General features: G+C 49.6%; 1 protein-coding gene across 4 annotated transcripts in view; it reads right to left on the bottom strand.

Annotated features, from left to right (window-relative positions):
- LOC140389521 (fibroblast growth factor 12) overlaps nucleotides 1–22,140 on the bottom strand; it is a 712,332-nt gene that overhangs the window by 155,477 nt on the left and 534,715 nt on the right. For 3 of the 4 annotated variants that reach the window (XM_072473699.1, XM_072473698.1, XM_072473697.1), the window contains exon 2: nucleotides 4,398–4,508. In XM_072473699.1, the coding sequence (XP_072329800.1) occupies nucleotides 4,398–4,508 (111 nt within the window). Of the gene's footprint in view, nucleotides 1–4,397; nucleotides 4,509–12,352; nucleotides 12,407–22,140 lie in introns of those variants that run through there. The other variant, XM_072473700.1, reaches the window with a different exon arrangement.

Raw genomic sequence — 22,140 nt, forward strand, 5'->3', positions numbered from 1 at the left:
CTGTAACCCTGTATCAACCTCAAACTAATCTCTCTGCCCCTCTCTCCCCATAGCACAGAATCAACCTTGGACTAATCTCACTGCTTCATTCCCTCTCTCCCCATAGCCCAGTATCAACCCCAAACTAATCTATTTGCCCTTCTCTCCCTGTAACCCTGTATCAACCTCAAATTTATCTCTCTCCCCCACTCTCTTCCCATGGCCTGGTATCAACCCCAAACTAATCTCTCTGCCCCACTCTCTCCCCATAGCCCAGTATCAACCCCAAACTAATATCTCTGCTCCTCTCTGCCAGTAACCCTGTATCAATCCCAAAACTAATCTCTCTGACCCACTCTCTCCCCATAGCCCTGTATCAATCCCAAACTAATCGCACTGCCCCACTCTCTCCCCATAGCCCTGTATCAATCCCAAAATGATCCCACAGCCCCACTCTCTCCCCATAGCCCTGTATCAACCCCAAAATAATCCCACAGCCCCACTCTCTCCCAAAAGTCCTCTTTCTTTCTCTGCTTCAAACACTACTACAGCTTTGTAATGATCTCTGTCCCAGCCAAGCAGAACATTTCATGTTGCAGCAACTCTCTGCATAAATACATTTCTCGCAGGGACAGGAATGAGACATTCAGCCCTCGCTCTCGAGGGATGGTACATTACCAGGGCTACGGGGGAAGGCTGGGTAGGGGCATTAGAGAAGCTGCTCCTTTGGAGAGCTGGTACAGACAGGACGGGCCATATAATCTCTTGATGTGCCGTGGCCATTCACTGATTCCAGGATTGGGACCATCATGTCTGCAACCGCTCACCAATTCAGCAAATCTTCCGAGTTCCACTCTCCTGCAACAATTCTCGTCAATTTTTACCCACTTTCTCCACTGCCTTCACATCTTTGCGAAAGTGTGGTGCCTCAGACTGGACACAACACTCTGAAGCTAACTTGTGACTTGCACAAATTCAGCATTACCTCTTTGCTCTTGTCCTCTGTACCCCCACTAATAAAGTTCTGGATACTCTATGTTTTATTGGCTGTTCACACAACCTATCCGGCGACCTTCAATGATTTTAAGCACATGCACTCCCAGGTTCCTGTGCTCCTGAACTCCCGTTAGAATTCACAGTGCCCGAATCAGCTCGTATTTTAAGATAGATCATTGTTCAGCAACCCTATCTCTGCCAACCTTTGGCCCTCATTTATTCGGCCTTGATCCATTCCTAACCCAATAGAGTTGGCTTTCCGCCAGTTAATTTGTGTTACTCTGGACTGTTCTATCTCTCTTTCCATCTAAACACATGATATAATGAATACTATCCCCTAAATGTTCACCAAGTGACATCTGATCTACTTGACCCAATTTTTAAATATTCTTTCATGGGAAGTGGGCTCTGTTGACTAGGCAAGCAACTTTATAACCCATCCTGAAATGCCCTTGGGAAGGGCAATTTCAAGAATTGGGATTTGCAGTCACCCAGCAACACAGCCTCTCCCCCAGTCACCCAGCCCTCCCCCAGACACCCAGCAACACAGCCTCTCCCCCAGTCACCCAGCCCTCCCCCAGACACCCAGCCCTCCCCCAGACACCCAGCAACACAGCCCCTCCCCCAGTCACCCAGCCCTCCCCCAGTCACCCAACAACACAGCCCCTCCCCAGGGCCACCAAGAACAGCCCCTCCAAAGTCACCCAGCAACACAGCCCCTCCCCAGAGCCACCAAGAACAGCCCCTCCCCAGCCACCCAGCAACACAGCCCCCCCCCCCAGGGCCACCAAGAACAGCCCCTCCCCAGTCACCCAGCAACACAGCGCCTCCCCCAGGCCACCAAGAACACCCCTCCCCCAGTCAACCAGCAACACAGCCCCTCCCCCAGTAACACAGCCCCTCCCCCAGTCACCCAGCCCCTCCCCCAGGCCACCAAGAACAGCCCCTCCCCTGTCACCCAGAAACACAGCCCCTCCCCCAGTCACCCAGCCCCTCCCCCAGGCCACCAAGAACACCCCTCATCCAGTCACCCAACAACACAGCCCCTCCCCAGGGCCACCAAGAACAGGCCCTCCCCAGTCACCCAGCAACACAGCCCCTCCCCAGTCACCAAGCAACGCAGCCCCTCCCCAGTCACCCAGCCCCTCCCCAAGGCCACCAAGAACACCCCTCCCCCAGTCAACCAGCAACACAGCCCCTCCCCCAGTCACCCAGCCCCTCCCCCAGGCCAACAAGATCAGCCCCTCCCCAGTCACCCAGCAACCCAGCCCCTCCTCCAGTCACCCAGCCCCTCCCCCAGGCCACCAAGAACACCCCTCCCCCAGTCACCCAACAACACAGTCCCTCCCCCAGGCCACCAAGAACAGCCCCTCCCCCAGTCACCCAGCCCTCCCCCAGTCACCCAGCCCTCCCCCAGTCACCCAGCCCTCCCCCAGTCACCCAGCCCTCCCCCAGTCACCCAGCAACACAGCCCCTTCCCCGTCACCCAGCAACACAGCCCCTTCCCCAATCACCCAGCAACACAGCCCTTCCCCAGTCATCCGGCAACACAGCCCCTCCCCAGTCACCCAGCAACACAGCCCCTCCCCAGTCACCCGGCAACACAGCCCCTCCCCAGTCACCCAGCCCCTCCCCCAGGCCACCAAGAACACCCCTCCCCCAGTCAACCAGCAACACAGCCCCTCCCCCAGTCACCCAGCCCTCCCCCAGTCAACCAGCAACACAGCCCCTCCCCCAGTCACCCAGCCCTCCCCCAGTCAACCAGCAACACAGCCTCTCCCCCAGTCACCCAGCCCTCCCCAGTCAACCAGCAACACAGCCCCTCCCCCAGTCACCCAGCCCTCCCCCAGACACCCAGCCCTCCCCCAGACACCCAGCAACGCAGCCCCTCCCCCAGTCACCCAGCCCTCCCCCAGACACCCAGCAACACAGCCCCTCCCCCAGTCACCCAGCCCTCCCCAGTCATCCAGCCATCCCCCAGTCACCCAACAACACAGCCCCTCCCCAGGGCCACCAAGAAGAGCCCCCCCACTCACCCAGCAACACAGCCGCTCCCCCAGTCACCCAGCCTCTCCCCCAGGCCACCAAGAACACCCCTCCCCCAGTCACCCAGCCCTCCCCCAGTCACCCAGCCCTCCCCCAGTCACCCAGCAACACAGCCCCTCCCCAGTCACCCAGCAACACAGCCCCTCCCCAGTCACCCAGCAACACAGCCGCTCCCCCAGTCACCCAGCCTCTCCCCCAGGCCACCAAGAACACCCCTCCCCCAGTCAACCAGCAACACAGCCCCTCCCCCAGTCACCCAGCCCTCCCCAGTCACCCAGCCCTCCCCCAGTCACCCAGCAACACAGCCCCTCCCCAGTCACCCAGCAACACAGCCGCTCCCCCAGTCACCCAGCCTCTCCCCCAGGCCACCAAGAACACCCCTCCCCCAGTCAACCAGCAACACAGCCCCTCCCCCAGTCACCCAGCCCTCCCCTGGCCACCATGTACAGCCCCTCCCCCAGTCACCCAGCAACACAGCCCCTTCCCCGTCACCCAGCAACACAGCCCCTTCCCCAATCACCCGGCAACACAGCCCCTCCCCAGTCACCCGGCAACACAGCCCCTCCCCAGTCACCCAGCAACACAGGCCCTCCTCCAGTCACCCAGCCCCTCCCCCAGGCCACCAAGAACACCCCTCCCCCAGTCAACCAGCAACACAGCCCCTCCCCGAGTCACCCAGCCCTCCCCAGTCACCCAGCAACACAGCCCCGCCCCAGTCACCCAGCAACACAGCCCCGCCCCAGTCACCCAGCAACACAGCCCCGCCCCAGTGACCCAGCAACACAGCCCCACCCCCAGTCACCCAGCAACACAGCCCCTCCCCAGTCACCCAGCAACGTAGCCCATCAGCATCATTCGATCAGCCGAGGGCGGCATGTGGCGCAGTGGTTAGCACTGGGTCTGCGACGCGGAGGACCCGGGTTCGAATCCCGGCTCTGGGTCACTGTCCGTGTGGAGTTTGCACATTCTCCCCGTGTCTGCGTGGGTTTCACCCCCACAACCCAAAGATGTGCAGGTTGGGTGGGTTGGTCATGCTAAATTGCCCCTTAATTAGAAAAATAATAATAATTGGGTCCTCTAAATTTTTTTTTAAATTAAATCATTTGGTCAGCCAGTGGAGTTGGCCTCCTGCGGCTTGGACCCGACATGTGTGTAGAATGTTCCAGCGCCCAAAGCTGCAGAGATATCACAGGCTTTATGGAAGAAGAGTCACATTCGACGGAACACATGAACCGTTCCCCTCTCCACAGATGCTGCCAGACCTGCTGAGTATTTCCAGCGCTCTCTGTTTTTATTTGCGATGTCGGGGGGCAGTGTCTGGCTCTGCCGCGGAGCTTCCCAAAGCTGTGCGCAGGGCCGGGGGTGTCACAACTTACTGTAATTACTGTTCTCGTCCTTGGTGCCGTTAACGGTGCCATCAGGCTGCATTTGTAGATAGAAGCCTTGCTGGCTGAATAGTCTCGTCACTATACCTTTCAGCTGGGGGTCTGTCACAAAGGAAATAGAGGGGAAAAAACAAAAGTTATCAAATGATTCAACATGAAAGGAGGCCAACTCAGCCCATCGTACAAAACTGTGCCAGCTCCTTGAACGAGCTATCCAATCAATCCCACATCCCCGCCCTTGCCCCTTTTTTCAACCATTTATTCGATCCACTTTTGAAAGTTTCCATTGAATCTGCTTCCACCGGCCTCTCGGGCAGCTCAGTCCAGGCTGTAACGATGCCCGGCATCAAAACGTTAGCTTCAAACCTTCCAAGGGAGATAAATGCATTTTTTTTTTTTAAAAAGCTGCTCTTCCCTTGGCTCAGCTTGGTTCATCTAACAAGAAGGAGCAATGTAGTATTTGGGAAAGATTCCAAGTTTCACTTGCAGGTTGGACAGTGTCGCGGGGAGGGGGGCTGATCCGGGTGTTAAATGCGAGCCCAGGGTACATGCTTTGGGGAGGTGGGGGGGGGGAAAGTTTGGGGACGCTAAGTCAGCCGTAGCTCCTACTCCTGATAGCCGCCCGCTGTCAGAGGAATGGGTGACTGTGATGCCAACTGTGCTCGAATAGCGGGTCGGCACTCAGTTCCTGTGCTCAGGCAGTTGAGCCAGATTTCTCAGAGGGTGGTTGGTTCCCTCCCCCACTCCGTCCAGTCTCCCCACCTGGAGCCTACCAAAGAATCAAATACTTCAGGCAGGAGGGAGGGAGCAGCCAAAGCAAATGTGGGTTGTCAAATCCTAGCACACACAATGGGCCGAAGGGCCTCTTTCTGCTCTGTAAGAGTCTCTGACTGAGAGCTTTATCTCCCAGTGCTGAGACTGCGCTGCTCTGCCCACAGCACACGCACTCCTTTGCTGTTCTCCATGAAAGTGAGCGGACAACAAGTTGGAACCAGCTGCGGTGAACACCCCCCAACCCTTCCCCTCCTCCACTCCCAGTGTTTGCCACCGACTGGTTGGACATATTAGTGGAGCTTTTATCACATGACCTTCAATTCCCATCCTCCTCCCATTGGTCGCTTGAGCCATCAGTCCTGCTTCTCCTCCAGTTTTCTGCCTGAAGGCAGATCTGACCCACAGCGTCACGATCTCCACCAGGATCGGGCAAGGAGGCAGATCCCAAATCCACCCCAGCCGGAACAGGAACCACACACCGTGGCGTTGGCACCAATCTGGTCCACACCGGTTGTCCCGTCGACTAAGCCAACCGGCCAAAGGGGTCCTGAGTTGCTGTGGCAACATACAATTTTACGTGCATGTTTAAGTTTGAAGCTATGAATGGTGATGGTCGAGGCTCCAACTTTCTTTCCGTCACGTGCCTGACCTGGGATCTCTCCCACTCTTACCACCTGTCGTTGGTGTGTTGGAAAGATTTGCAGGTTGATACTCAACCTGTTATGAACACACCTTCCGTGGTCATCAAACCCTGGGGCGGGACTCGAACCAGGAACTTCCGGCTCAGAGGCAGAGACACTACCCACTGCACCACAAGACCTCCGACATCAGTCCTCCCACAACAACTTGGAATGTGAATGGACCCTTCGTTAGCTGACTGGGTGATTCAGTCAAACGCCTTTTCTCCCACCTGCCCCATGCTCTGATGTCTTAAACATTAATAAAATTGTTCAAAGAAAAGTTCTAAAAGGTACTTAATTTTTAAGCCCTTACTTAAGTCCCAAGTTACCAAAAGGTTAATTTTCAATTGCTGAAGACGTCAAGACAACGTTGAATGGTTGGTCACATTAACCCCCCCATGGTCAGTCTGATCTTGTTGGCACCTGGATCATGTAGAAAGGGGGTCACTCAGATTCACAAAATGGTTACAGAGCAGAATGAGGCCATTTGGCCCATCACTTCTGCAGTCAGATGATCCTGGAGAAGGGGCGGGATCCGTATAACGGCCCACGGTTTCTCTTACTATCCCATACCCCGGGTACCCATCAAATCCCGTCTTGCTGTGGGCAATGTTTACTCAACAAAATTAAAAAAGAATCCCAAAGGATCTCAAAAAAAGGCAGCTGGTCCATCAAGTCTGTCCAATCCATAAACTTACCTCATCGTTGTCTCTCTGCAATCCTCGACAGAAACATTCAAATAATTTTTGAGTCACTTCACTGAAATGCAGCCTATATTTTTGCTTTCTCTTTTAAAACAAAATGCACAATTCAAACTCTTGGATCAACAGAATGGAGAAATTAATAAAACGGCTGAAGGAAAGGTATTTACAAAGGGTTTCACCGCTTCCCTCAGAAGCAACACAAAGGTGAACCGCTGATTGAAGTTTTCAGACATGGTCGGAAGCCAGAATCACTCGAAATCTCCCAACCCGTGGCCCCAAAACTTTGGTTTAACCTTCAGGAGATTTGGTGACTGTGCCAGAAGTCTTTGTCTTACTGCTGCTTATCAAATTCAGAAATAGGAAGGTTCGGATTGCAACTGCTGGCCTTGCCCCATGTCTCAGGGCCAATCTCAGTGGTGTCAGGAACAACTTACATCGGGAAGTACTCGGAGGTTAGAAGCCGAACTGAGGCTCATTGGTAGGGGCTCACTGGCACTGATGTGACAGGGTATTCAGAGCTCCCGAGTCTGGTAAATGGATAGCGGAGGTTGAGCCCTGGATAGTGGAGATGGAGTATTACCCAGATGGTAGGACATACTCAGGAATCAATCATCGCTTGAAAGGAAAATGATACCTGCAGCCAGGGAGACAACATCATTCCAATCCTAACACCTGCCAACCAACTCCATCAGACTGGGAAATTAATCCATTGTCCTGGCTTCGACCAGTGGACCATCCTCAGTCAAAAGGGCAGGTTCCCATTTGGCAATACAGGGTTGCACTGAAAACTAGCCTCTTTCTGCATTATTTGTCTGCTACACAATTTTCTCCATCGCCCCCACCCTCCCTTAACCACAGAACGTTCTGGGTTTTCTTTACTGGAGGAGCCACTTCCTGCATTCACCGGTCCTTGCGGTCAGGATGTTGCCCAGACCCAAGTCTCCAGGTTTGACAACGCCCCGCAGATTTCACCCAACCACAGCCCGCAGGAGTGAGAAAGAGGACGTTTTCATCTCTCGCTGGTTAACCACGTGGTTGATAAGGAGGGTGGAGAAATCACGGGAGTGTCACCCATCTCTCCTGAAACATTCCAGCACCATTCACCCAGGCCCACAGGTGGCACCAGCACCTCCGCTCCATGGAAAATACGTACTAGGGGCTGGTTTAGCACAGGGCTAAAGAGCTGGCTTTTAAAGCAGGCCAGCAGCACAGTTCAATTCCCGTTCCAGCCTCCCCGAACAGGCGTCGGAATGTGGCAACTAGGGGCATTTCACAGTAACTTCATTGAAGCATACTTGTGACAATAAGCAATTTTCATTCATTCATTTTCATTTCACTCAAACCAGTTGGAATTGCTTCCAGGCTTCTGCACTGACCATCCTTGGAAGGTTGGGGAACACCATTCAGCTTTCTCTTTCGGTTATGTGCCCAAAATAATCGAATGGGAGCTGCAGGTGGATTCACCTAATGCAAAGAAAGGGGGTACCCAGGCAGTGTTGTCACTCAGTTTACTTCTTACATTGGTGCCAACAAGCACTGGATTCAGAGCTGTGACGATGCACTCTTCGTGAAAATCATAGACATGCGACAGGCACAGGGAGAGGACATTTGGCCCATTGTGTTTGTGCTAACTCTTCTACAAATGTCACTCACCTAGCCCCCTGCCTTTTCCCCACAGGCCTGTAATTAATTTCTACTCATCGAATTATCTAACTCTTCTGAAGACCATGGTTGAATCTGCGTCCATTCAGGCGGTAGATCCCAGATCCTAGCCACCCGCTGTGTGAAAAGGTTTTTCCTGTCTTTGCCGATCACCTTGAATCGGTGTCCGCTGTTTCGAAGAAAATAGGAGCGGGAGCAGGCCATTCTGCCCCTTCGAGCCTGCTCCCCTATTCAACGTGATCACCACCGATCATCCACCTCAAAGCCATGCCTCTCTCCATCCCACTGGCCACCTTTGGGGTCAGTGACCTGGCCTCCACAGGCTCACCACCCTCTGAGTGAAGAGGCTTCTTCTCATCTCAGCCCTATAGGGGCTACCCTGAATCCAGAGACTGTGACCCCTTGTTCTAGACTCTTCCCCCATCCCTGTCCCCAACCATCATCCCTGCATCCACTCTGCTTCTCAACCCTTCGGCCAATGGGAGGTTTCTCCTTATCTGCTCTGCCCAGATTTATAGTTTGGATCTTCTCATCCGAGTGGCATTGTCAAAGAGTGGAAGAGTTCTTCCTTGTGTCCTTTAACCAAAATCACTTAAAATAACAGATTGTCTGGTCACTGCTGTTTTTGTGATCTTGCTGGACACAAAATGTCTGCAGCTTATTGTTCAACAGTGTCTACACTCCGAATATAAGCAGTGCTTCAGAGCATCACAAGGTGGTGAAAATGCCGCAGGTGTATAGGAGCACTCAGGACTGGAGGAGCCCGTCCAACCCAGTTAGCTAGTCCCAAGTGCAAAAGGGTCACAGGCTTTCATGCCCCATGCTTACACCACTAACCTCTCCTGCTCCAGCATGGACCTATCCAGGCACGGAAAAATGGCCATGTCCCAGGTCCTTGATATGAACCAGCCCCCTGATTGGGCTAGGTGCCATGGAAACGGTGACATGGTGGCACAGTGGTTAGCACTGCTGCCTCACAGCGCCAGGGGTGCCCGGGTTCAATCCCGGCCTCGGCCGTGCGGAGTCTGCACATCCTCCCCGTGTCTGCGTGGGTTTCCTCCGGGTGCTCCGGTTTCCTCCCACAGTCCAAAGACGTGCAGGTTAGGTGGATCGGCCACGCAAAAAAATTGTCCCTCAGTGTCCGAAGGTTAGGTGGGGTTACGGGGATGGGCAGTCCAGAGGGTCGGTGCAGACTCAATGGGCTGAATGGCCTCTTTCTACACTGTAGGGATTCTATGAAAAGGGACCATAGGGCCACGGGTAGCAGCTGGACTCCTGTGGATGCATTCTTTGTCCAAATGCTCTCAGTCTTTTGGGATCTTCGGCTACCCGGGCTATCCTGGCCCCCCCCACCCCTGAAATCTCCAGTTTGTCTTCAGTGGGGAGCTCCCGGGACTAATCCCAACAAATCACTGAAAAGGAAGGCAAGGCAGTCAAGAAAGCGGTTGATAGCAAGGCCCATTTCTTTGTGGGACTGAAACTATGACAAGAACAGGCCCAACCCTGCCATCCCCACCCACTAACCCCCACCCACTAACCCCCACCCCACCCCACCATCCCTCTTCTGTAATAAAGCCTGTGCCCACTTGTAGAGTTTGTGATGACATATGTCCCAAGGACCAGTTTGTGTCTGTCCCATCATATCCTCGATACCCCAGCCAAGTCTCACGTTGGCCACTATTTCTCCAATTAAAACATTCACAATTTCCAAAACTTCTCCTCCTTGTCCAAATGGCCCCAATGATAGATTTGTTTTGTTGTTCTTCGCTGCAACATCGTAGAATCTGACAGCACCCAAGGCCTATCGTTCCTGTTGTATGAAGGTAGGCATTCCAAATGTATTGTATTATTGGTATTTGGTGCAGTAAGGGTTAAACAACTGTGTGACTGCTGAAGTGATATTTTAAAATAAATCCAAATTTGAAAGGCAAATATATTTTGGGAGCTGGGTGCAATTAAAGTATCGTAAAAAGCTTTGGCTAATGGAATTTTGATTTGTTTAAGGGCATTCCCTGTGGAGTTAATTAGATTTCAGCTTGGTAAGATTATGTCATTACTGGGTGGGGCTAAAGTACCAGGCATTTTGTAGGAAAAGCAGGTCAGTTCGGTTCTGGATGAAGCTGTGACCACAAGTCAGGTTTTTCTCGATGCAGTCTAGTTAAAAGAGGTGAACAGTCTTTAAAGCAGCGCAGACTTGTCCGAGGACAAGGCAGAACTGAAACAAGCTGAGAAACAGCTTCTGAAGTCATACAGTTTCTGCATGAGTCTGACAGGAGTCAGATCTTGTCTTAAAGCAGGATCCAAAGATCTCTCTTTCTCAAAGAACGTTTCTGTAACGCAAGTATTCCTATGTGCCATTGGTAGTTAAAGTGGGTTGGGAATTGAGATGTTTTTGTCTTCTTGGTGTTTAAGTGGGAATAAAGAACAAAGAACAAATAAAAGTATAGCATAGGAACAGGCCCTTCGGCCCTCCAAGCCTGCGCCAACCATGCTGCCCGTCTAAACTAAAATCTTCTACACTTCCTGGGTCCGTCTTCCTCTATTCCCATCCTATTCATGTATTTGTCAAGATGCCCCTTAAACGTCACTATCGTCCCTGCTTCCACCACCTCCTCCGCCAGCGAGTTCCAGGTACCCACTACCCTCTGTGTAAAAAACCTGCCTCGTACATCTCCTCTAAACCTTGCCCCTTGCACCTCAAACCTTTGCTACCATAGCAATTAATCACTGTACTGAGTAGTACTGTTTAAGGGGATCAGGAGTTATGGGGAGAAGGCAGGAGAATGGGGATGAGAAAATCTCAACCATGATTGAATGGCGGAGCGGACTCGATGGGCCGAGTGGCCCAATTCTGCTCCTATGTCTTATGGTCTTATGGGTAATTGTAAGCTATTTTCTGCTGTGATGCTAAAGGTTTTAATACTGTGCTAGTAGTTTTAATAAACCAGATGCCTATTTCTTTGTGCAATCAGGCCTGGAGTGGGGTATCCTTTCCTCACAGTCTTACAAAATTAAAATAAAATATTGGTGTTTCTGTCCAGTATCCTAGCCACTGTTGGCATCTGGTCTGGGATCATAATACTGTGCTGGCTCTTTGAAAAAGTTATCCAATCAGTCGCACAGCCGCAACCTTGTGACTTTCTCTACTTCCAAGTCTTCACCCAATTTCCTTTCGAAACTTACTGTAGAATCCGCTAGAACACAATAACTCGCTGTGCTTAAAAAGAAAAATCTAATTTCCTTTCTGGCTCTTTTGTCAATGATCTTAAATTTGTGTCTTCTGGTCACTGACCTTCCTGCCAGTGAAAACAATTTCTCCCCCGTGTATGGGGACAGGGGCAGGAAAGTGGGGTTGAGGTGGGTTAGATCAGCTATAATGTTACTGAATGGCGGAGCAGGCTCAGGGACAGCCTGGCGTTGTCCTTTTCCTACTACATATGTTCTTGACAGCAAACACGCCACTTGTACCGAACGTCGAGTGTGTTGTCTTAACGCTCTAGCCAGCAGTAACCACACCTGGCTAACTGGGAGTGAAGATGTCGCTGCCGCCAATTTTGGATGAGTAAATAAATGAGCGACACAGGCCATTGTTGGTCATGCGCTCTCAATACTCATTCTGATACATGTGGCCTTTGTGAGCGGCTGATGGTAAAACAGTAAAAGGACGAGCAGAGAGCTTTCTGATCATTGTGAGGGCTTTAGTTCCACAGTGACTGAATGGTCTGCCTATTCAGTAATTCATGCATGAAGCACTTTGACCTATTTTGCAAATAAAAAGTTTCCCACTAAGATTTATGCAAGTGGCTAAAATATTGTCGCCACAGAAACACCAATTGCTGGTCAGAGATACCCACTGGGCAACACTGACCGAGTGACATCACTGCGAGAGGTTTCCTTGTTGCTTCAGCTGGATTTTAACGAATCAGAGCATTTTAACTGAAAGCCATGAGGGAGAGATGCTGAATGGGCCAAAAAGTGTCAGCAATCCTGGTGGTGGGCCTCCCTCGCTCGCTCGCTCACTCACTCACAGTCAGTCCTGTGGGGCTATGCACTGCCAACCACACCACCAGACACTCCCAGAAAACATCGTCACTCATTCCATTAAAGTCAAGGACTGGCCACTCACCTGTGCAAACTGCTCGCCATGATGGGACATCAATTTGGAATAAAGAAGAAGAGATGCATGGCATTAGAAAACTTTTCACACTTTTATTTTTCTTTCTTTAAAAAAAAAGCTCTTTTGAAAAAATGAGAAAGGTGAACTTTTTGTGTTGCTGGGAGCAGACACCCGATTTATCCGAAGCAACGCTTTGCCCCAGGTGAGCTCCCCTCTACCTGGGTTTTGGCACTTAGGATGGGGGTCTTGATTTTGTCGCTGGCATGGAAAGATGTGGGGCACACCAACATGCAAAACTGATGGTTCGGGAAAGACCAGCTCGTCCATCGAGGTTCCCGCACAAACTGTGTTGGTCGGGGCATTGTATCCTCTTAAACCTCCAGAGCCATGAAATCCCCCCGAATAAAGGTTAATAAAAAGAAACAGTGAAAAGGATGGGGCGTTTTTTTGGTAACAGCAACCCAGCTCAGTGACTCATACGTACGGATTTAAAGAAAAAAAAACACACAGCACACACAAACACAAAAACACACAAGCACCAACATATAGCTCAACATTGAATGATTCCACAGAGAGGGCCGGGTTTGCTCAGGGATGTCAGAGGGTTACAACAGAGCGGTTTGTAACGGTTTGCAAGCAAAACATGCACACCGGCCACCTTCGCACAAACAAGAAAGTTGACAAAGAGTTCATACGCAGGCAGAGGCGGAGTCAGGAAAGGTCGCGAGGTTCAACCCGCGTCTTCCTTACCCATATGTCAATCCCGAACCTTTGCACTAGGAACTGAGGGGCATGAGGAGGCAATTTAGCCCCACACCCCGAGCCTGTTCTGCCACCATTCAATCAATGATCATGCCCGAACCAGGACCTTATTCCACACACTTCCCTTCGCTCCTTATCCCTTAATACTCTGGCTAACAATCTACCAGTATCAAATTTAAAATTAATAAATGACTAAGCGTCCGAGAGATTTCCAAACTTTTATCACCTTTTGTGTGTGGGACGTCACTGCTGAACGTTCTATTTTTTGGAATCATCCTAGACTCCCCAACCACCAGAAATAATTTCTCTTTATCGACCCTATCAGTTTCCTTAGCAAAGAACAACAAAGAACAAAGCTTGAAAACGTCACTCAAAGCACCCTTAACCTTTTAAATTCCAGGGAATAAGGCCCCAGTTTGTGTAATCGCTCCTTGTAATTTAACCCATGAAGTCCTGGTATAATTCTGGTAAATTTACCCACCACTCCCTCCAAGGCCAATATATCCCGTCCATAATGTGGTGCCCAGAACTGCTCACAGTTACTCCAGGTGGACCCCCACGAAGGCCTGGCACCATATATCCCTTTAAATAAAGAACCTTTCTGTCCAAAATTCATTAATCCTTTGTTAAGTTGCTTACTACTGAGATATTTCAGTGTCTGACTGCACGGAGCAGCTGTAACTGATTGTCCACTGAAGAATCAGTTTGCACTGACCGTATAAAGAATTTGTGAGATGATGTAATATTTTAACACCTGGGTCAAAAGATGGCTTGATCCTGGCTTCCTTGTTTTTTTTTTTTAAAACTCACACCGATTTAAACTTCTCACCACAAAGCACCCTCAGCACTACCTTTATTGCTCACTCTGGGTGCACAAAGACAGAGAGGTCACGGGTCAGTGCACTGTCAGCCTGTGCGCGGTACTGCAGGTCAGATCTGGCCAATGCCTTACACCACAAGGATACAAACAGCCAGACAGAAACAGAAAGCCAGACAGGAACAGAGATAAAGAGCAAGACAGGGGCAAGCGACGAGTAGAAACACAGAGAAATAAGAGAAAATATCCAGCATGTGACAGCAATAATGATACAACTGAACATTTGTCCTCTCGGTGTTTTATCAGCTAATGTACCGTCCTGTACTGTGATTTACAAAAATAAAAATGGTTGGGTCACCACTTATTCAGTGAGCTGGTGACGGAGAAAGGTTAAGAATAAGGTTTGGTTTTATATATATATATATATATATATATGGTGAGACATGTGTTGGTAAGATGGATAGAAGGATTTAGAGACAGCTGTTCCCACACACAAACCAGCTTTCCATTCCCCACCATATGACATAGATCAAAAAAACATTTCAGCATGCTACAGTGCATTTTCTAAAATTGCATTTAAATTTATCCAGAGGGTAACCAGGCCAGACTGCAGTAACGCTGTACACCAAAACAGACCACCTCAGCATTGTTCCCTCAATGTGAAATTTATAATGTGCCTATAAATTCTGCAAAAAGGTTTAAAAGCTTCAAATTCACCAGAGAAAGAAACTGATTACTCTTAGAACAGTCATTTTGTTCAGACAGCTTAACCCCTAATGGATTCAGGGAGTATTTCCCATCGTTCATTATTGCAAACTTCACTCTGCTATCAAAACCAATTCCAGGTCAGTGTGGATGGGCTTGCCAGGCACTTTTTAATCAGCACTGCAGCTTCTGTTGGCCTATAGAGATTCAGACCACTGACATTATATTCCAACTACATAGACTGAACCTATACAACGAGCAGAGTGAAATTTTCCACAATTAGTTTAATTGTCAGAACTGGGTCTCCGTATCTCTAGAAGGGTATATCATGGACTCTGGGCCAGATGAACTCTTATGGTGCCAGGTCACACATGGGCAAGGAAACCTCCTGTTGATTATCAATGTACTCTGGGTGGGTGACTTCAATGGCCATCACCAAGAGTGGCTGGGTGGTACCACCACAGACCGAGCTGGACGGGCCCTAAAGGACAGAGCTGCTCGACTGGGACTGCAGCAGGCGGTGAGGGAACCAACAAGAGGGAAAAACATACTTGACCTCATCCATACCAACCTGCTTGCATCTGTGCATGGCAGTACCTGCAGTAGTGACCACCGCACAGTGCTCCTGGAGGTGAAGTCCTTTTTTCACATTGAGGATACCCTCCATTGTGTTGTGTGGCACTACCACCGTGCTAAAGGGGATAAACTTCAAACAGATCAACCACTCAAGACTGGGCATCCATGAGGCGCTGTGGGCCATCAGCAGGAGCAGAATTGTACTCAACCACAAACTCCAACCTCATGGCCCGGCATATCCCCCACTCTACCATTACCACCCAGCCAGGGGGCAAGGAGAGCATGTCAGGAGCAGCACCAGGCATACCCTAAAAATGAGGTGTCAACCTGGTGAAGCTACAACACAGGACTGCTGCGTGCCAAACAGCATAAGCAGCAAGTGATAGACAGAGCCAAGCGATCCCACAACCAACATCCAGCCATGAATGGAGGTGGACAATTAAACAACTCACTGGAGGAGGAGGCTCCACAAATGTCCGCATCCTCAATGATGGAGGAACCCAGCACATCTGTGCAAAACCCAGCACATCTGTGCAAACCCCAGCACATCTGTGCAAAACACAAGGCTGATGTATTCGCAACAATCTTCAGCCAGAAGTGCCGAGTGGATGATCCATCTCGGTCTCCTCCGGAGGTCCCCAGTATCACAGATGTCAGTCTTCAGCCAATTCAATTCACTCCGCGTGATATCAAGAAACGGCTGAAGGCACTGGATACCGCAAAGGCCTTGAGCCCTGACAATACTCCGGCAATAGTACAAAGGACTCCTTAACAACACAGTGGGTGTACCTACACCCCGGGGACTGCAGTGGTTCGATAAGGCTGCTCTCCACAACCTTCTTCAGGGCAATTAGGGATGGGCAATAAATGCTGGCCTAGCCAGCGATGTCCATGTCCATACATGTCCATACATGAATTTAGAAATCTAAACTAGTTATAATATTGTATCAATTTTTAAAAAAAATTATCTATGGTGTGTGGGTGCCCCGAATTGTCCTTAAACTGAGCATTTCCGGGGGCATTTCAGAGTCAACCACATTGCTGTGGGTCTGGAGTCACGTGTAGGCCAGACCGGGTAAGGACGGCGGATTTCCTTCCCAAAGGCGATTGGTGAACCAGTTGGGTTTTTACGACGATTGACGATGGTTTCACGGTCATCATTAGACTTTTAATTCCAGATTTTTTATTGAATGCAAATTCCACCATCCTCCCTGGTGGGATTCGAACCAGGGTCCCCAGAGCATGTCTCTGGATCATTGGTCGAGTGACAATATTACCACCCCACCCTCCGTGTTCTCTCAATCTCCTTTGCGACATTAAGAATAGCCCCAGCTTTTTCAACCTAACCTTGCGGCTTAAATCTTTGACCCCTAGAACCATTCCGGTAAAACTTCCTCTGCACCTTCTCAAGGACCCTCACGCCCTCACTGATGTGACCAGAGTCAATGCAATAATCTATCTCGGGCCAATTTGTACAGATTTGCATAGAACCGGACAGCTTTTGTACTCAATATGTCTTATTTCTGAATCCCAAGATCCCACCGCTTTGCTAACTACTCTTGCAAAAGGTCCTGTCGCTTTCCAAGATCTCTGCACATGAATGCCCAGGTCACTCTGCCCTGAACCCTCTTTGGAATTGTGTCGATTATCTGTATATTGTAGCTCCCTCGCCAGGCTGCCAAAATGCTTCACCTCACACATCTATGTTATTAAATTCCACCTGACTCGGCAGCCCATTCTGCCAACCTGTCTCAGCCCTTTGCTGTCGATTGTATCATGTTCATTGTGAGCCACACTTCCAAGTTTGGTACCATTGCCAAATTTAGAAATTCTACCCTGTACTTTAGAGACAGTAAGGGAAAGGTAATAATCCATTACATCCCCACCCCTCTTCAGTCCTGAAGAGGCCTAGCGACTCAAAACGTTAACTCGGTTTGTCGCTCCACAGATGCCGCCAGTCCTTCTGCGCTTATCCAAGCTTTTCCTGTTTTTATTAAAGCAATGGTGATACAATTCCAAGTCAGGATGGTGTTTGCGCCAAGCCAGGCCCAGGTAAGGATGACACATTTCCTTCCCGAAAGACATTAGTCTTTACAACAATCAATGATATTTTCAGCCTCACCATTACCGGGACTAGCTTTATATTCCACGTTTATTCGTTGAATTTAAATTCCACCAATTGCCATCGTGGGACTTGAACCGGTGTCGTTAGCCTGGGTCCCAGGATTATTAGCAGAGCGAAACTACCATGACATGGCCATCTCCCCACTTTGTGTCAGTCTCATTTTCCCCTTCTCCTCACAACCCCATTTTGCCCGATTTTTGTTCTAAGAATTCAGGTGACATGGGCGGCACGGTGGCGCAGTGGTTAGCACTGCTGCTTCGCGGCGCCGAGGACCTGGGTTCAATCCCGGCCCCAGGTCATTGTCCGTGTGGTGTTTGCTCATTCCCCCCGTGCGTGCGTGGTATCACCCCCACAAGCCAAAGATGTGCAGGGTAGGTGGATTGACCGCACTAAATGACCCCTTAATTGGAAAAAAAAAGAAATAGTACTCAAAATTTATTTAAAAAAATTCAGGTGACATGTATCATACACCCTCTTTTTCTTGTTTCATCATATTCCCTATTTACATTGGTATCCAAGAGGCCCTGGCTTTTGGCTCCCCTTTCTTTCACCTTTGTTGGAATGTACCTTTTGCTTGCACCTGAAACATGTCCGACTTAAAGATAACCCATTATTTTTCCTGTCAGTCTTTGGTTCCATCTTACCTTGGCTCGATAATTTTGAAGCTAGCCCTCTTCCGATTTAGAATTTCTATATTGAACCGTGCCTGGCTCTTCTCCATTACTAATCGGGAACTGTATGATATTATGATCGCTCTTCCCCAAGTATTGCCCCACAGACACTTGGTCCATTTGGCCGACCTTGTTCCCCGCACCAGGTTCGGCAATGCGTCCTTTCTCGTTGGACCGAGAACATACTGGCAAGGACATTCTCCTGGACACATTTTAGAAATTCCTTCCCCTCCTTTATGCTTCATTCTAAGATTATCCCAATCAATATTTGGGGAGTTAAAATGCCCCAATATCACCAGTTTAACACTGTTGTACACCTCTGTGATTTACCTGGAGATTTCTTCCTTCGTCCTTTTCTTACTATTTTAAGGTTTATAGAACACCCCCAAAAATGTGATCAGATACCTGTTTGCTTCAAAACTCTAACTCAATGAGATTAATTCAAAAGGCAGGACACTGGGAAAGAGGAATATTGGAGTTGGTGATCTGCTGTGTAATGAACATTGACTCGGAATGCAGAAAAGAACATTTCAGATTTGCATCCAAGAATATCATTAAGATTTTTTTTAAGCATTTAGAAAAGAGCAGCAGGAACAGGAGCGGAATTTTACAGAACAGACGAACAGTGAAGAAAAATTTGTAATTTCAACAGAACGGAATCACCATTCAAACCATTTTAGTGATAACTGTTTCTTCTGAAAGTAGAAGGGACGCTGCAGAACTGCACTGCAACAGGGAATGACCATCTCTAACAAGAGAGGATCCAACCATCATGCCTTGACATTCAATGGCATCACTATCACTGAATCTCACACTGTCAATGTCCTGGGGAGTTACCATTGATAAGAAACTCAATATAAATACTATGGCTGCCAGGCCAGGTCAAAGGCAAGGAATCCTGCAGCGGGTAACTCACCCCCTGACTCCCCAAAGTCTGTCCACCATCGACAAGGCACAAGTCAGGAGTGTGATGGAATACTCTCCACTTGCCTCGATGAGTGCAGCTCAAACATTACTCGACAATATCCAAGATAAAACAGCCCGCTTGATTGCTACCCCTCCCACAAACATTCAATCCCTCCACCGCCGTGCGTACCATCTACAAGAACTCACCAAGGTTCCTCAGGCAGCGCCTTCCAAACCCAGGACCACTACCATCTAGAAGGATAAGGGGAACCCCACCAGCTGGAGGGTCCTCTCCAAGTCACTCACCATCCTGACTTGGAAATGTATCGGCCGTTCCTTCACAATCACTGGGTCAAGATCCTGCAACTCATTCCCTAACAGCACTGTGGTTGCACCTACACCTCACGGACCTCAGTGGTCCAAGAAAGCATCTCACCACCAACTTCTGAAAGGGACGGGCATTAAATACTGGCCCAGCCAACGACATGCACATCCCAGTGAATTACTTTTTAAAAAAAGAGCCAAAGAAACTCTTTTGATCCACTGAGGCCCCGTTATGCCACAAGGGATCGCTGGAATACAAATCAATCGCCGATCCTCGTTTTGGAGACCAGATCAATTAATCCATGCTGACATCCAATACAGTACTGAGTGAGTGCAGCACTGTCAGAGATGCTGTCCTTTGGAATGGGAGATGAAATGGAGACCCTGTCTGCTCTCGGTGGTGGACATAAAAAAATTCCATGCCCACCCATTTGGTGAAGAGCAGGGGGCGTCTCCCTGTGCCTTGGGACCAATACTTATCCCTCAAACAACATCAATAACACAGGTTATCTAGTCATTGGCTTCACTGCTACTGTGTGCAAACTGGGTGCCTTGTTTCCTACATTATAGCAGTAACCACAATACCCAGAGAACAGAGGTTGACACACACAGAACACAGAACATACAGTGCACAAGTCTATCTGTCCCTAGAATGAGACGGAGTAAGTCTGACGAGACTATTGGGATTGATTTCTTAAGAGAAGACTTGTAGTGATACCGCAATGTGCAAAACAAGTACAGGCTGTGCTGCTCGCTCAGATTAAGCAGATTGTTCGTCAGTAGGATGATGTCTGAAGACTGTGCGCACAGCTGATGTGTCAGAGTAACAGACAACTGCTTGCACTGAAATGGCGGATGTGACTGTTCCGGAGGAAAAGGGCAGCGACTTTAACACTGAATTTTCATTAAGAAAGTTAAGGAAACGATCATTTCAGCTCGGCTGCATCTTCAAACTTCATGGCCTTTGAATAAAGTTCTTCCCATCTTTGGCATCAATTGTAAAAGGCTCGGATGGGACGGCAGTTTTGTACCCCGCCCAATCTACTTGGAGCGCTTGATCTGACAGATTGTATTAATAATAATCTTTTATTGTCACAAGTAGGCTTATATTAACACTGCAATGAAGTTACTGTGAAAAGCCCCTAGTCGCCACATTCCGGCGCCTGTTCGGGTAGACGGAGGGAGAATTCAGAATGTCCAATTCACCTAACAAGCACATCTTTTGGGGATTGTGGGAGGCAACCGGAGCACCCGGAGGAAACCCACGCTGACACGGAGAGAACATGCAGACTCCGCACAGACACTGACCCAAGCCGGGAATCGAACCTGGGACCCTGGAGCTGTGAAGCAACAGTGCTACAGTGCTGCCCACGTGAAACCGCTGTGCCTGAACCTTGACATTGGACTTAATAAAATTTTAATTCAAACTAGAGAGATGTACTTGTGGTGGTATGTATTAGGGGTATTAAGGTACCCTGTGATGCCGAGAGGCTATTGGTGGATAGACACTGGATCCCGATTGGATCAGCCGCCTGCTGGCTCCACCCAGTAAGGCGGAGTATAAGAGCCCGGGTTCTCCCAGCAGCCGCATTCTGTAACTGGGCTGCTGGAGAACAAGTCTGCGTAATAAAGCCATCGTTCGACTCCTTCTCATCTCGTCTCGTGAGTGATTGATTGTGCTACAGAACTGAACGTGGAATCTGAAAATTATAAAGCAGAGGAAGAGGCAACTCGACCTATTCTGCCGGTGTCAGCACTGTATAAAAAACATTTTGTGTTTATATGGTGCCTTCAGCATCGTAAAATGTCCCAAAGTGCTTCACCGGGACGTTCTAAAGCAAAGTTTGACACCAAACAACATAAGGGGATAATTGGGCAGGTGAATAAAGGCTTGGCCAAAGCTTGAAGGAACATCTTAAAAGAGCAGAGGGAGGCCAAGAGGATTCGGGACGGGATTCCAGACCTTATGCTCAGCTCACTGAAGGCTTGGCTCCCAATGGTAGAACATTTAAAAATGAGGAAGCTGGAATGCGTGGAATGCAGAGATCGCTGAGGGTTGTGGGGGCTGGAGAAGGCGGGAGAGGTAGGGGAGGGAGGAAGATGAATGTTCTGATGAAAAGCCAGCGGCCACCAACAGGGGACGCCGTTTCTCACTGCAGCAAATATTGGCCGACCGGCTGAGTGTTTCTAGCATTTTCTGTTTGGAGTCCGTCTGGCTGAAGAAAGATGATTGGTTGTTCGCTCAATTATTGACACATTCAAATTCAATTTTAATTTTCTGCGGCCAATACGTTGCCTTTGGCTGGACTGCAATTGGCCTAATTTGGAATCGTAAAATAACACAACCCAGAAGAAGGCAATTCAACACATTGCACCTGTGCTGACTCTTTGAAAGAGTTAGTCCCACTTTCCCTGATTAGTCCCACTTTCCCTGCAAGTTTGTCTTATTCCAGTTTCTATCCAATTCCAAAGATGTTGAAAGGTCCTATTGAATCTGCTTACAGGCCGTGCATTCCCGATCACAACGACACCCGACACACTAAACCAATCTCCCATCTCTCCTCTGTGCCAAATATCATAAACATTGGGCGGGATTCTCCACTCCCGCGCCGAAGTGGCCGCGCCGTCGTGAACGCCGTCAAGGTTCACGACGGCACGGAACAGCCCCGGTCCCGACCGATTCAGGCCCTGACAATGGGCCAGTATCGGGGCCGCGTCAGGCCTTGTCGCCCGCGTAAAAGCAGCGACGCATAACGGACGTCATCCGCGCATGCGTGGTTGCCGTCCTCTCTAAGTCCGCCCCGCAAGAAGATCGGGAACGGATCGTGCGGGGCCGCAGAAGGAAGGAGGTCCTCCTTCAGAGAGGACGGCCTGATGATCGGTGGGCACCGATCGTGGGCCACCCCACATT

Source organism: Scyliorhinus torazame, chromosome 14 (assembly GCF_047496885.1).
Source record: "Scyliorhinus torazame isolate Kashiwa2021f chromosome 14, sScyTor2.1, whole genome shotgun sequence".
NCBI classification, from domain to species: domain Eukaryota; kingdom Metazoa; phylum Chordata; class Chondrichthyes; order Carcharhiniformes; family Scyliorhinidae; genus Scyliorhinus; species Scyliorhinus torazame.